We start from the raw sequence: 16,083 nt of genomic DNA, 5'->3' as shown, positions 1-16,083 counted from the left end.
CACAGCCTCGCCCCCTGCACTGTTCCCCGCACAGATGGCAGCATCGCCAGACATCCTCCTTCTCTCCCCACCTTGCCTCTGACTCGGACCCACTTCACAGCCTGTGCCTTTAGGTTTGGTGGGGTTTACACAGGTGGTGGCAGGCGCAACATCAGAAATTTGTTACACTACTTGTAACTCACCACCATCTGTGCAGTCCCCCTCCCCCGGTCTTCTTCCTCTTTCTATTGGTCTCCTCCACCGGTTCGTCCTTCCCGAAAGAAAACCGAGTCAGGTCTACAGGAGACTCCAGCAGTATCTCACTGAGTAAATCACCTTCCTCCTCCTCTTCCTCCTCAGACACTCCAGTCTCTGCTGTTGGAGTCCTCTCTCTGCCCTACAGGGTGGCCGCTTCCCTCTGGTCTCTGGCTCTGCCCCTTACTCTCCCGGCTTGATCCAGCACTGGGATGCCAGTCACCTCATCATCCTCCTCCTCCTCTTAAGCAGGCTGACAGTTCTCCTGAGGTATTTAACCCCTTAATTTCTGAGAACTGCCGCTGGTTCTTAAACCTCTACAGGAAGAGACCTGCGCTTTTCTCAATCCCCTCCTTAGCTCTGAGAGCTTTAAACCTCTGGGAGGTCACGGGTCTTTCCTTGTTAGACACCCGGGTGTTCAGGACCCGGGCCTCCCGCAGCTCCTCTTTCAGCTGAGCTGGTGCTTTGCCGATGTCCTCGTACTCTCGCAACATGGCGACCACTCGGGAGAAGGAACTTGTGGACTCACTGGAGCTCATCTCCCCCCAGGATCCTCCTGGGCTCTTCTTCCTGGGGTCAGGGGTGCCCCTGTCTCCCTCTCTGGGCAGGCGATGAACCGTCTCAGGGTTGGAGTAGGTTGGTACCTTCCTCCTGACCCTACCTGATCTCCTCACTCCCTCCTGGGCTGGTTGCTTTTCCTCCCTGTCCCCCACCAGCATAGACCGGGGAACAGAAGCTTGGGAAGCCATGCTGCCCTCTCAAGAAGCCTGCCTCTCCCTGGGGAGAAGAGAGGCCGACCACAGCTGGCCCTCCTCCTGGAAGTCCTGGAGCTCCTCACACAGCAGCTACTGTCAGCAGGGAGTAACTGATTGTAGTCTCCTGTCCTACAGTTGCCTGTCCGCTGTAATGGCTGATAACAGGGAGTAATAGATTGTATTCTCCTGTCCTACAGTTGCCTCTCCACAGTAATGGCAGATTACAGGGAGTAATAGATCGTGTTCACATATCCTACAGTTGCCTCTCTCCAGTAATGGCTGATAACAGGGAGAACTAGATTGCAGTCCCCTGTGCAGCTTTGGTGTATGTTTCATAATGGTTGCTCCATGATGCTTTGTGGTTGTGTGGCGGAGTATTTATTTCAGAGACATTTGGGGGAGGCTCTCATTTCCAGTCTGTGCTGGGGAAGCCCCGCAGGTGATGATGTCATCCGGGGATCTCCACAGCATTTCTTGCAGATAAAACTGAGCGCACAGAGCGCGGTGAGATCAGTGATGGCGCAGGCGAGGAGCGGCCCCGACTCTGCCCCCCGGGAGAACGAGTTTGTGTCTGGGTATCCGGCCAGCATCTGTGACCACGTCCCCGGCAGCAAGTATCTCTGCTGCAACTGTCACAACATCCTGAAGAAGGCGCAGCAGACACTGTGTGGCCATCGCTACTGCGCCCCGTGCCTCGCCTGGATCATCAGGTCAGTGACAAAATCTTCACAGAAAGTCCCCATTTTTTTAATTCCTCACTATTTCCATGATCTCTGCTTGCTGTCAGTGTCTTAAATATTCATCTTTACATTCAGAAGCTGAAAACCTATTTCACAGCTGAGGGTTTGTTACAATGTATCCACACTAGATAATCCTGTGTGACAGAAGCATTCTGGACTCCAGACAGATATATGCGAGGCAAAGTGCATGGCATGTCTGTGCCCGATGGTGACCACTGCATGGGAACGCACCGTCTGCAGGACTTACCAACACAGGAAAGCCAATAGTATGCCAACACAAACTTGCCAGATGGGGGCACCACTGTCCTCCGCCTGATGAATGGGAGCCTGAGGGCACGGTGCAGTGCACATCGGGAAGAGCTCTGCCGCTGCACGCCTACAGGCCCCACAGAAGCAAAGGCGAAACTCTGTTCAGCTGTCAGAGAAACTGCACTGACGCATTGTAACGAACAATCAGGACAGAAGAAGAGCTGTGCTGTCGTGTTCACTTCTCAGAGGATTGTGTACAGTGATGACCTGGAACAAACCCTCTGCTGTGAGAAGTTGTAGGTCTGTGCAGATGTAAACATGGCGTATCCTGGCTAGTACGATACCAACCTGGTGGTCCGAAATATTATGGAGATTCCCAGAACAGAGGGACCTACTGTAACTCTGCTCCTATGACCTAATCACAGAGAGCCCCTCCATCAGCACAGAGATGAGTCCCACACCACAGAACTGTCACACGGGGAAGTGGGAAATTCTGCTCACACCGAAGGGGAAGTGACGTCACTCCAGCCATGTGTAATGTTAGTTTCTATCCTCCAGTCACCTCCAGAGCTGCACTCACTATTCTGCTGTAACATCATGTCTTATACTCCATTCACCTCCAGAGCTGCACTCACTATTCTGCTGTAACATCATGTCTTATACTCCATTCACCTCCAGAGCTGCACTCACTATTCTGCTGTTACATCCAGTCACATCATACACAGTGTAGTTTGGGGACCGGATTGTTAGTGGAGGATTTTCCCCTGATCTCTCCAGACATTCATGAGGTCCTCCAATCACCACACATTCTGCATCCATTTCTTTATTTCCTGCACAGAAATCAATCTGCCGTCTGCCTGAAGTGTGAGGAGGAGCCGAGCTCCGTGAGTGAGGACAGCTTCCTCTCAGAAGACAAGGTGGGTCCTCCATGCCCAGGAACTTACAATGAACAGAGCCTTGAAAAAGTCTTTATACCTCGAACACTTCCACATTTTTCCCGTTACACCCACAAAACTAAATGCATTCTATTGGGATTTTCTGTGATACCAATACAAAGTAGCAAGTATTTGTGAAGTGTAAAGGAAATGATACATGGTTTTCTAGTTATTATATAAAAATATAAATCTGAAAATTGTGATGTGCATTGTAGGACCACCTTTCGCTGCAATTACTGCTGCCAGTCTTTTGGGGATGTATCTACCAGCTTCGCACATCTAGAGGTGACATTTTTGCCCATTCTTCTTTGCACACTCACTCTCAGTGAGTTTGGATGGAGACGTCTGTGATCAGTAATTTTCAAGTCTTGAAACAGATTCTGGCTGTGCGCCCACTATGTGTTTTTTAAGCGTTTCTGCAGCGGCAATTCCACCACAAAAACGCTTAAAAAACGCATGGTAGAAGGTCTGCCATGTTCCCCACTGATAATCCGCATGTGCTGTGCACATGCTGCGGAAATTTCCGCTGCGGATTATCATTGAGGAAAAATCCGCAGCACTACCAATTATTTTGCATAATCGCGGCGTTTTTGCCGCCATTGACTTCCATTGAATCGCTTAAAATCCGCATCACTACATGTGCACATGCGGATATTAAGCAATTCAATGTGCGGATGGTACCCAGGTCTGGAGAAGAGGAGACTCTCATCCAGACCCGGGTACCATAGTACCTGTAAAAAAAAAGAATTAAAATAAAAAATATATTATACTTACCTTCTGATGTTCCCCGGTCTCCTCTATGGTGCGCCTGGCTTCCCGGCAGCTCGCGATGGTCTAAAAGGACCTGCCATGAAGTCATTTAGTCATGTGACGGGTCACGCGACCGCTGACATTGGCGGTCGCGTGACCCGTCACACGACTAAATTACGTCATGGCAGGTCCTTTTACACAACCGCAAGACACCGGGAAGACCGGACGCATCGGATAAGGAGACCAGGGGCCATAGGAAGGTGAGTATAATGTTTTTTTTTTATTTTTTACCATTTTTATTCTTTTTTTTAACTAACTTGGTCACACTATATAAAATCCATGCCAGTTGCATGGATTTATATAGTGTGACCAAGTTATCAAGCACTTTCCAAGTGATGCTAAAATCGCTTGGAAAGTGCTTGACAACCCGCATGCGAAATCGCATGATCAAAAAGCTTCACTTCCGCTTGTCCCTGGCAGGAAAACGCCTGTACAATCCGCATGTACAATCCGCATGCGTTTTTTTCTGCCAGGGAGATGCAGAAACGCTCAGGAAAAATCCGGAGCATTTCTGCATCGTGGGCACATAGCCTCTCAGTGGGATTTCGGCCTGGACATTGACTGCGCCGTTCACACACATGAATATGCTTTGATCTAAACCATCCATTGTAGCTCTGGCAGTACGTTTAGGTCTTTGTCCTGCTGGAAGGTGAACCTATGCCCGAGTCTGAAGTCTTTTGCAGCTTTTAACAGGTTTTCTTCCAGAATTGCCCTGTATTTACTCCATCCATCTTCTCATAAACTCTGACCTGTTTCCCTGCCCCTGCGGAAGAAAAGGTATCCCATAGCATGATGCTGCCACCACCATCTGTGACGGTGGGGATGGTGTTTTCAGAGTGATGTGTGACGCGCCCCCTGGGCCAGTGCTGTAGGGGATACCCGGAGCCGGATCTCGATGGGGGTAGTAGTCCTTGTGGCGGTGACCCGGTCCGTGCCCAGGGTGTCAAACTAAGTGGCAGTCTATGGCAGTAGATGTTAACTTGATTGTCGACTACGCCACCCGTTGAGTGCGGCTTTGAAGCCGCCGCTGCAGAGCAGTCCACTGAGGCCGGTGGTATATGTGCAGCAGTGATGGTATAACCCCCAACGGGAGGGGCATGGCCTCAGGGCAGAAGGTGTAGATGATGGGGGTTGTGAAGATGCAGAAGGAAGACTCAGAGTCAGGAGATGCAGTTCAGGGCTTTTACTTACTGGTGTTCTTTTGGTCACTCTGGCCTTGAGTGACCACCCGAGCCGTGCTGCGTCCACCAGGTCCTGGACTCGGCCAACCCCCAGGCAATTCTGGAGCGTGGTCCTGAGCTCCTTTCTGACTCTCCCTTCCTCTGGCCATTCCCACCAGGGATCCACTTTTGGCCGGCTCCCTCGGGTCTCTTGGTGGTCAAGCCTCCTCTGGGCTCCCTGACCCTATGCTCGGTGTGCCTTTCTAGTGGATTTGGTGAGGGTCGTGGCAGATCCTGCCCACAACCTCCGGTTCCTGGCTAAGGTTCGTTTTGGCCTCTGCCAGCTTGGGTTCCGGTACCCTTGTTCGCCAACCCTTCACCCTTCTGTCCTTATTCTGGGATCTTGGGGTTCCTTCTTGTTTCCTCTCTGGGTCCTTCTGACTCCTCTCTCTCTCTCTCAGCAGGCTCTGTTCTGGAGCTGGGCCCAGCCGGAGCCACAGCTCCCTGTCAGCCCTCCTGGCTGAGCTCCTCTGCTCTGCTCCTCAGGCTAAACTCTGACTGAACAACAACGACCCTGTTCTAAGATGGTGCCCACCTTATATACTCCCTCTATGTGTGAGCTCAGGTGACCAGCACCCAATGAGCTCCTATCTTTACCCAGACTACTCCCCCTATCTGCCCCTACACTACTGGGATGTTCCACCCCCCCTCCCACTCCAGCCAGGGACAGACGCTGTCGTACCTGCACATAAACTGGTGGGAGTACCGTTGATCTGTCCCCCGGAAATGGGATGTATGTAGTGCATGCAGCCTACTAGCTCAGTTCCACACTCCATCCTTACCCGGGAGTGGAATACCACACCTCTGGCTTGAGGTGTAATACCCCTGTAGCAGCCGAATCCTCAGGGTGCTACATTTGCAGTGTTAGTTTTCCGGCACACATAGTGTTTTGCATTTAGCCCAAAAAGTTCTACTTTGGTCTCATCTGACCAGAGCACCTTCTTCCACATGCTCGCTGTGTCCCCCTACGTGGCTTTTTGTGAACTGCAAACAGGACATCTTATGGCTTGCTTTGCAGAATAGCTCTTTCTTGCCACTCTTGCATAAGGGCCAGATATTTGGAGTATACGACTAATAGTTGTCCTGTGGACAGATTCTCCCACCTGAGAGGTGGATCTCTGCAGCTGCTCCAGAGTGACCATGAGCCTCTTAGCTGCTTCTCTAAATAGTGCACTCCTTGTTTGGGATGTCAGTTTAGGTGGACGGCCATGGCTTGGTAGGTTTTCAGTTGTACCATAGTCCTTCCATTTTTGGTTGATGGATTGAACAATGCTCCGTGAGATGTTTAGAGCTTGAACTATGTTTGTTATAACCTAACCCTGCTTTACTATTCTCCACAACTTTATCCCTGACATATCTGGTGTGTTCCTTGGTTTTTATTATGCTGTTTGATCCCTAATGTTCTCACACAAACCTTTGAGATCTTCACAGAACAGCTGTAATTATACTAAGGGTAAATTACACACAGGTGGACTCAATTTATTAATTATGTGACTTCTGGCAGCAATTGGTCACTAAGGATTTTATTTAGGGGTATCAGACAGCAGGGGGCTGAATACAAATGTACGTCAATTTTCAAATTTTATTTTTAAAATAATTAGAAAACCATGATTCGTTTCCTAGGCACTTCACAAATACTTGCTACTTTGTGTTGGTATCACATTACATTTACCGTATTTTTCTTACCATAAGACGCACTCCCCCCCCAAAAAAAAAATGAGGGGGGGGACGGGGGATCGCAGGGCCTCCCTCCTTCAAGAACCCGGCGGTGGTGGCAAAGAAGGAGGTGAGATGCTGCGGGTGTCTGGCTGCAGTCTGGGGCCAGTGAGCGGTGCAGGTTTCCGGTGTGCGGCGCAGGTTTCCTGAACCTGTGATCCACAGGAAAATGGCCGCCCGAGCCGGCGCATGCGCTGACTTGTAGCTGGGGTGGCCATTTTCATGTAGATCACAACTTCAGGAAGATGGCCGCGCACACCGGAAACCTGCGCCGCTCACCGGCCCCGGCCCGCAGCCAGACACTGCCCGCATCCAGTCCAACCCGCGCCGGCCCCCAGCTAGACACCCGCAGCATCTCACCTCCTCCTCCTTTACTGCTGCCACACCGCCGCCACCGGTCCTGGTCCCCAGGCAGGCCTCGGGGGCACGCAGTCAGACCTCGGTCTCGGCCCTCAGGCCAGGCACCAGGCCCCAGCCAGGCACCGGGCCCCAGCCATCTCTTCTGCTGGAGCCACCAGGTTCCTGAGGGAGGGAACTGAGGGCCCTGCAATCCTGCTCCACCGCAACTCCCCGCTGCTGAAGCACCGGATTCCTGAAGGACCCTGCCTCCTGTGACCCTCGCTCCATCGCCCCCCAGGTAAGATACTGTACCTATTAAAACTATAAGACCGACCCCCATCTTATAAAAATATTTTTTTTTCTATATTCCACCCCAAAATTTGGGGTGCGTTTTATGGTCCGGTGCATCTTATAGTCTGAAAAATACGGTAAGTTTTTAGGTGTACTGTGAAAGGAAATGTGGAAAAGTTCACAGGGTAGGAATACTTTTTCAAGACACTGTAATTCCAGACAGGAGGGGAGTAGAGCAAACCTAATCAGGTCTGGCTCCCAGCAGCAGGTGTCCTCTACATTCATCTGCTCAGGGGAATTTCAACAACCGGTTATGTGACGCGGGGATGATAACGGGGGCGTCCAGATCCCCAAAGTCACCAACATTTCATTGTTTCTATTCCAGGCTTTCAGTGACACGGCCATCAATAAAGAAATCTCAGAACTAAAAGTCCACTGCGAGATACCAGGGTGCAACTGGAGCGGAGTCCTCAGAGACTATGAGGTGAGTATAAAATATCCATCACTAGAGAGCAGCAGTGACATCACTGAGAATGCCGCCTATCCATCACTAGAGATCAGCGGTGACATCACTGAGAATGCCGCCTATCCATCACTAGAGATCAGTGGTGACATCACTGAGAATGCCTCCTATCCATCACTAGAGATCAGCGGTGACATCACTGAGAATGCCTCCTATCCATCACTAGAGATCAGCGGTGACATCACTGAGAATGCCTCCTATCCATCACTAGAGATCAGCGGTGACATCACTGAGAATGCCGCCTATCCATCACTAGAGATCAGCGGTGACATCACTGAGAATGCCGCCTATCCATCACTAGAGATCAGCGGTGACATCACTGAGAATGCCGCCTATCCATCACTAGAGATCAGCGGTGACATCACTGAGAATGCCGCCTATCCATCACTAGAGATCGGCGGTGAAATCACTGAGAATGCCTCCTATCCATCACTAGAGATCAGCGGTGACATCACTGAGAATGCCGCCTATCCATCACTAGAGATCAGCGGTGACATCACTGAGAATGCCGCCTATCTATCACTAGAGATCAGCGGTGACATCACTGAGAATGCCGCCTATCCATCATTATAGATCAGCAGTGACATCACTGAGAATGCCGCCTATCTATCACTAGAGATCAGCGGTGACATCACTGAGAATGCCGCCTATCCATCACTAGAGATCAGCGGTGACATCACTGAGAATGCCGCCTATCCATCACTAGAGATCAGCAGTGACATCACTGAGAATGCCGCCTATCCATCACTAGAGATCAGCGGTGACATCACTGAGAATGCCGCCTATCCATCATTAGAGATCAGCGGTGACATCACTGAGAATGCCGCCTATTCATCACTAGAGATCAGAGGAGACATCACTGAGAATCCCGCCTATCCATCACTGGAGATCAGCGGTGACATCACTGAGAATGCCGCCTATCCATCACTAGAGATCAGCGGTGACATCACTGAGAATGCCGCCTATCCATCACTAGAGATCAGAGGTGACATCACTGAGAATGCTGCCTATCCATCACTAGAGATCAGTGGTGACATCACTGAGAATGCCGCCTATCCATCACTAGAGATCAGCAGTGACATCACTGAGAATGCCTCCTATCCATCACTAGAGATCAGCGGTGACATCACTGAGAATGCCGCCTATCCATCACTAGAGATCAGCGGTGACAACACTGAGAATGCCGCCTATCCATCACTAGAGATCAGCGGTGACATCACGGAGAATGCCGCCTATCCATCACTAGAGATCAGCGGTGACATCACTGAGAATGCCGCCTATCCATCACTAGAGATCGGCGGTGAAATCACTGAGAATGCCTCCTATCCATCACTAGAGATCAGCGGTGACATCACTGAGAATGCCGCCTATCCATCACTAGAGATCAGCGGTGACATCACTGAGAATGCCGCCTATCTATCACTAGAGATCAGCGGTGACATCACTGAGAATGCCGCCTATCCATCATTATAGATCAGCAGTGACATCACTGAGAATGCCGCCTATCCATCACTAGAGATCAGCAGTGACATTACTGAGAATGCCGCCTATCCATCACTAGAGATCAGCGGTGACATCACTGAGAATGCCGCCTATCCATCATTAGAGATCAGCGGTGACATCACTGACAATGCCGCCTATTCATCACTAGAGATCAGAGGAGACATCACTGAGAATCCCGCCTATCCATCACTGGAGATCAGCGGTGACATCACTGAGAATGCCGCCTATCCATCACTAGAGATCAGCGGTGACATCACTGAGAATGCCGCCTATCCATCACTAGAGATCAGAGGTGACATCACTGAGAATGCCACCTATCCATCACTAGAGATCAGCGGTGACATCACTGAGAATGCCGCCTATCCATCACTAGAGATCAGCGGTGACATCACTGAGAATGCCGCCTATCCATCACTAGAGATCAGCAGTGACATCACTGAGAATGCCGCCTATCCATCACTAGAGATCAGCGGTGACATCACTGAGAATGCCGCCTATCCATCACTAGAGATCAGCGGTGACATCACTGAGAATGCCGCCTATCCATCACTAGAGATCAGCAGTGACATCACTGAGAATGCCGCCTGTCCATCACTAGAGATCAGCGGTGACATCACTGAGAATGCCGCCTATCCATCACTAGAGATCAGCGGTGACATCACTGAGAATGTCGCCTATCCATCACTAGAGATCAGCGGTGACATCACTGAGAATGCCACCTATCCATCACTAGAGATCAGCGGTGACATCACTGAGAATGCCGCCTATCCATCACTAGAGATCAGCGGTGACATCACTGAGAATGCCGCCTATCCATCACTAGAGATCAGCGGTGACATCACTGAGAATGCCGCCTATCCATCACTAGAGATCAGCGGTGACATCACTGAGAATGCCGCCTATCCATCACTAGAGATCAGCGGTGACATCACTGAGAATGCCGCCTATCCATCACTAGAGATCAGCGGTGACATCACTGAGAATGCCGCCTATCCATCACTAGAGATCAGCGGTGACATCACTGAGAATGCTGCCTATCCATCACTAGAGATCAGCGGTGACATCACTGAGAATGTCTCCTATCCATCACTACACTGTGTTCCAAATTATTATGCAAATAATATTTTCTCAGATTTTCCCAAATTACCTATATGAATTGCAGTCATTGTAATTTTCCAGTCAAATAACTATTAGAGTACAATTGAAAGGTTTTTGTACAAACTGCCTATGATAACAGTATATTTAAAAAAAAATAAAAAACTCAAACTGCACTCAAAATGCATGTTCCAAATTATTATGCACAGCAGAGTTTTCAACCTTTTCATTTTAATAAAGAACAAAAAAATGTTCATTTTTGAAATGATAAGCATTAGCAGGTTATTACAAACTGAAATCAAACAGTTCTCAGCTCAAAACTTTATTCTAGGTGATGTTACATTTGCACATAGGACCCCTTGTTCGAAAGGAGCTTCTGAACTCTCTCGTCCATTGAATTTGTCAGGTTTTGGATGGTTTCTGCTTCAATTGTTTTGCATGAGGACAGAATACCCTCCCAGAGCTGTTGCTTAGATGTGAACTGCCTCCCGCCATCATAGACACTCCTTTTGATGATGCTCCAGAGGTTCTCAATGGGGTTGAGGTCAGGGGAGCATGGGGCCACACCATAAGTTTGTCCCCTTTTATGCCCATAGCAGCCAGAGATGCAGATGTGTTATGTGCACGCATGAGACTTGGCATTATCATGCATGAAATGATCTCGATGGTCCAGATGGATGGAGTGGAGGATGGCTGGTTGATGGACACCCCATGCAAACACGGCTACGGCGCTAACAAGGAGGAGGTGGAGTAATGTTTTGGGTGTTAGAACCTTGCTCTTAGGTTTTTTCCTTTGCTGGTCACATGACCTTGTTGGCCTATTTAATCCTGCTCCGCCCTTCTGGCTTTGCTGGACTTCATTGTATTACTACTCTTTAGCTAGCCTGTGCTCAGTATCTAACTCTGTTAGTTTGCTTGGTCTACGGACCTCAGTGTTCTATATATTTTGTTTGTTCGTCTGTCTGCTACTATTTCTGTTAGGAGGTGTCCCATTTTCCTCCCAGTCCTTAGTACTTGTAGGGATTCCTTCCCCACATCTATAGGTCTCCGTACAGACTAGCTTAGGACTTTAGCAGGTCTGATCGCAGGATCAGGTTCCCTGTTACATCGTAGGGATAAAGCTGAGTTCTATCGTAGGGACAGATCTCCTCTCTTTCCTTAGCTCTGGTAGCAGAACACAACAGTAAGTCCAGCCTGCAAATTCTCTAAGGAAAGACTTTTCTGTTCCATCATGTTGTTGGTTCTGGATTTGGCTAAACGCCTGCAGGGACTCTCTCTGGAGGTGGCCGAGCTCCGTCAGCACGTGAGTAACTGTCCTGGAGCACATTTCTTGGAGCCTAAGGTATGTTTGCCGGATTTATTTTTTGGTGAACACCGAGAATATTTTTCATTTAAAAATGCTTGCTTATTGTATTTTCGTTTGAGACCCAAGTCCTCTGGGGATGATTCCCAGCGCATAGGGTTCATAATGTCACTTTTGCGCAAAGAGCCTCAGGAGTGGGCCTTTTCTTTGCAACCTAGTGATACATGCTTCAGATCAGTGGATAGTTTTTTTTCTGCTTTGGGGCTATTATATGATGATCCTGACCGTGTCGCATCAGCTGAGACTGAGTTGAGACGTTTGAGACAGGGATCAGGTAATGTGGAAAAATATTGTACTCATTTCCGTCGTTGGTCTACTCAAACAGGGTGGAACGATTCTGCTCTGAAAAGTCTATTTCTTGCTGGGCTCATGGAAAGGGTTAAAGACCTGCTAATTGCTTATCCTACACCTGAAGATTTGCAACAGGCTATGCAATTAGCTATACGGGTGGATAGGAGACTGCGTGCAAGGGTTAATGAGAGCAAATCCTCTGCTATGTCAGTTTCTGGTTATGAGAATGTGTGTACTAACAGTGGTGAACCGATGGAGATTGGATCGGTGGCACCTCGCTCTCAAGAAAAAGATCGCAGATTTTCTGAAGGCTTGTGTTTCTATTGCGGAAAATCTGGTCATTTGATTAAAGGCTGTGAGCTTCGTATGAAGAAAGAAAAAAAAATGGTCAGTCATGCCCGTATTGCCTGTTTAAATTCCAAGGGTGTATTTTTAGCTGCTTCCACGATTGCTCAGGAAAAATTAATGGAATTTCGGGTGTTTGTTGATTGTGGGTCTACTCTGAATGTAATTGATGGGGGATTCTTGGAAAGACTCAATTTAAAACCCGAACCTTTATCATCCCCCATTGCTGTGGTTTCTGTGGATGGTTCCCCTTTGAAGAATATTACTCTCAAGGTCTGTGAATTTCCTCTCACTATTAATGGTGTTCACCATGAGAAATTGGATTTGGTAGTGTTGAATAACTTGCCTTCTCTAGTAATATTGGGATTGCCCTGGTTAAAATTTCACAATCCTGTACTGGATTGGTCTACCAGTGAAATTAAATCCTGGAGCCATAAATGTTATGACAAGTGTTGTAATGGGCGTATTGCAGCTTTGGATAGGGGAGAATTGCCTGTTCCTATTCAGGATTTTTGGAGAGTTTTTTCTGAGAAGGAATCGCAGGTTTTGCCTCCTCATAGAGACTATGATTGTACCATTGAATTTGTCCCTGGAGCGACTCTTCCTAAGAGTCGTTTATTTAACCTTACTATTCCTGAGAGAAAGGCTTTGGAGGAATACATACAGACAAGTTTGGCCGCCGGTCACATTAGGTCCTCTAAGTCTCCTGTGGCGGTTGGATTTTTTTTTGTAAAAAAAAAGGACGGCGGTTTACGTCCTTGTCTGGATTTTCGTGAGATTAACAAAATTACTGTACGCAATCCTTACCCACTGCCATTGATTCCTGATCTGTTTAACCAGTTAGTGGGGGCCAAGTGGTTCTCTAAAATTGACCTTAAGGGGGCATACAATCTGTTGCGCATGAAGGAGGGTGACGAATGGAAGACTGCTTTTAACACTCCTGTGGGTCATTTTGAGAATCTGGTGATGCCTTTTGGTCTTACTAATGCTCCTGCATTTTTTCAGAATCTTATTAATGACATCCTTAGACCTTTGATCGGCAAAAATGTGGTTGTGTATTTGGATGACATTTTGATTTATTCGCCGGATCTGGAGTCTCATTGGCGGAGCGTACGTGAGGTATTACAGTTGTTAATGGACAATTCGCTTTTTGCTAAGCTGGAGAAATGTGAGTTCGCTGTACAGAGAATTAGTTTTTTGGGTTACATTATCTCCAGCGAAGGTTTTGAGATGGACCCGGTTAAAGTTCAAGCTGTACAGGAATGGCCTAGGCCTATTGGTTTGAAATCGATACAGAGGGTTTTAGGTTTCGCCAATTATTACAGAAAATTCATAAATAATTTTTCTAGTATTGTCAAACCGCTGACCGATCTCACCAGGAAAGGTGCTGATGCGGTTCAGTGGACTTCTGAGGCCATTGAAGCTTTTGTGTATCTCAAGGAGAGGTTCACCTCTGCTCCCATCCTTATGCAGCCTGATGTGACTAAGCCGTTTTTGGTTGAGGTTGATGCTTCCTCTGTGGGGGTTGGCGCAGTATTGTCTCAGGATAACGGGGATGGATTACATCCCTGTGCCTTTTTTTCAAAAATTTTTTCGGAGACTGAACTGAATTACGATATTGGTAATCGGGAATTATTGGCTATTAAACTCGCATTTGAACACTGGCGCCACTTCTTGGAAGGTGCGGAATTTCCCGTTCAGGTTCTTACAGATCATAAAAATCTGATTTATCTTGATGCTGCCAAGCGCCTGAATGCCCGTCAGGCTAGGTGGGCACTGTTTTTCTCGCGGTTTAATTTCTCCGTTACTTACATCCCTGGTACTAAGAATGTTAAGGCGGATGCCTTGTCTCGCAGTTTTTCTCCCATAGTCGGTGCTGAGAAAGAGGAGAACATTTTACAAGAAGGTGTTGTGATAGCTGCTTTAGACTCCGTTTTGGAAGATGAGATTCTTAAAGCTCAGGAGAATGCCCCATCTAACACTCCTCATGGGAGGTTGTTTGTGCCTGAGATCTTTAGGAGAGATTTGTTTGTTGAGTGTCACGAATCTCGGTTGGCAGGTCATCCCGGAATCTCTGAGACCAAGAGACTGGTGGGTCGCAGTTTTTGGTGGCCTGGATGGCAGAAGGAAGTCATTAAGTGGGTGCGTCAATGTACTATATGTGCTAGATCTAAGTCCTCACATACTCCTGCTGCGGGGTTGCTTTGTCCTTTGGAGATTCCCAGTGCTCCTTGGACACATTTGGCTATGGACTTTATAACTGACCTTCCCCCCTCTGAGGGTTTTACTGTCATCTGGGTGGTCGTGGACCGTTTTAGCAAGATGTGTCACTTGGTTCCCTTCGTCAAACTGCCCTGCGCTAAAACTCTCGCTAAGGCCTTTGTCAAGAAAATTGTCAGACTTCATGGCGTTCCTACTGACATTGTTTCTGATAGGGGTCCTCAGTTCGTGGCTCGTTTTTGGCGTGCCTTTTGTGACAGGTTGGGAGTTCATTTGTCGTTCTCGTCCGGATATCATCCTGAATCTAATGGCCAGACAGAAAGGAAAAACCAGGATGTTGAGCAGTTCTTGCGTTGTTTTGTGGCAGACAATCAAGAGGGGTGGTCTGAGTTTCTGCCACTTGCTGAATTTGCTCTGAACAATCATACATCTTCTTCTGCTGGTTGTTCGCCTTTTTTTTGTTGTTCTGGGAGACATCCGTCGTTTGGGTCGTTCTCCAAGTTGGGATCTGCCGTGCCTGAGGAGGAGAATTTTTCCGGTGATTTGGAGAGAGTTTGGACGGATGTGCGTGGTAATCTTCAGGAGGCCAACAGAAAATCTAAAGACTACTTTGATAGGAAACGACAGGAGGTTTTGTTCGCTGTTGGTGACATGGTTTGGTTGTCCTCTAGGAATCTGCGGTTGAGGATTCCTTCTAAGAAATTGCGTCCCAAGTTTGTAGGGCCCTTTAAGGTGCTTCAGGTTGTCAACCAATCTGCTGTTAGGTTGGAGGTTCCTACCTCCTGGAGAATTAATCCGGTATTTCATGTCTCTCTGTTAAAAAAAGCTGTTGTGTCGGATTGTGACGCCTCTGCCTCTGTTCCTCCGGTGGTGGAGGACGGGGAATATGAAATTTCTCGCATCCTTAACTCTAGACGGTATAGAGGTAGTTTGCAGTATCGTGTGGCCTGGAAAGGTTTCGGACCCGAGGATAACTCTTGGGTGAGGTCAGATGATGTTTCCACGTCCAGACTTATCAGAGCGTTTCACAGGAGATTTCCTGATAAGCCTGGTCCTAGGGGATCCGGAGGATCCTCTTAGAAGGGGGGGTACTGTTAGAACCTTGTTCTTAGGTTTTTTCCTTTGCTGGTCACATGACGTTGTTGGCCTATTTAATCCTGCTCCGCCCTTCTGGCTTTGCTGGACTTCATTGTTTAACTACTTTCTAGCTAGCCTGTGCTCTGTATCTAACTCTGTTAGTTTGCTTGGTCTACGGACCTCTATGTTCTATATATTTTGTTTGTTCGTCTGTCTGCTACTATTTCTGTTAGGAGGTGTCCCATTTTCCTCCCAGTCCTTAGTACTTGTAGGGATTCCTTCCCCACATCTATAGGTCTCCGTACAGACTAGCTTAGGACTTTAGCAGGTCTGATCGCAGGATCAGGTTCCCTGTTACATCGTAGGGATAAAGCTGA

The 16,083-nt window shown here is 48.2% G+C and overlaps 1 protein-coding gene across 2 annotated transcripts in view; it reads left to right on the top strand.

The window, feature by feature from the left end:
- Positions 1–320: 320 nt before the first annotated feature.
- The window catches only part of TRAF1 (TNF receptor associated factor 1), a 54,120-nt gene continuing 38,357 nt past the window's right edge, over positions 321–16,083 (top strand). The window contains exons 1-4 of one of the 2 annotated variants that reach the window (XM_073640813.1): positions 321–504; positions 1,429–1,699; positions 2,817–2,895; positions 7,675–7,773. In XM_073640813.1, coding sequence (XP_073496914.1) covers positions 1,506–1,699; positions 2,817–2,895; positions 7,675–7,773 — 372 coding nt within the window. In that variant the 5' untranslated portion in view covers positions 321–504; positions 1,429–1,505. Of the gene's footprint in view, positions 505–1,420; positions 1,700–2,816; positions 2,896–7,674; positions 7,774–16,083 lie in introns of both variants that reach the window. The other variant, XM_073640811.1, reaches the window with a different exon arrangement.

This window comes from Phyllobates terribilis, unplaced genomic scaffold (assembly GCF_046119375.1).
Source record: "Phyllobates terribilis strain yellow unplaced genomic scaffold, ASM4611937v1 Scaffold_7__3_contigs__length_470593459, whole genome shotgun sequence".
Classification (NCBI taxonomy): Eukaryota; Metazoa; Chordata; class Amphibia; order Anura; family Dendrobatidae; genus Phyllobates; species Phyllobates terribilis.
Note: the sequence above shows the minus strand (reverse complement) of the source record. Positions and strands in the feature narration are given on the sequence as shown.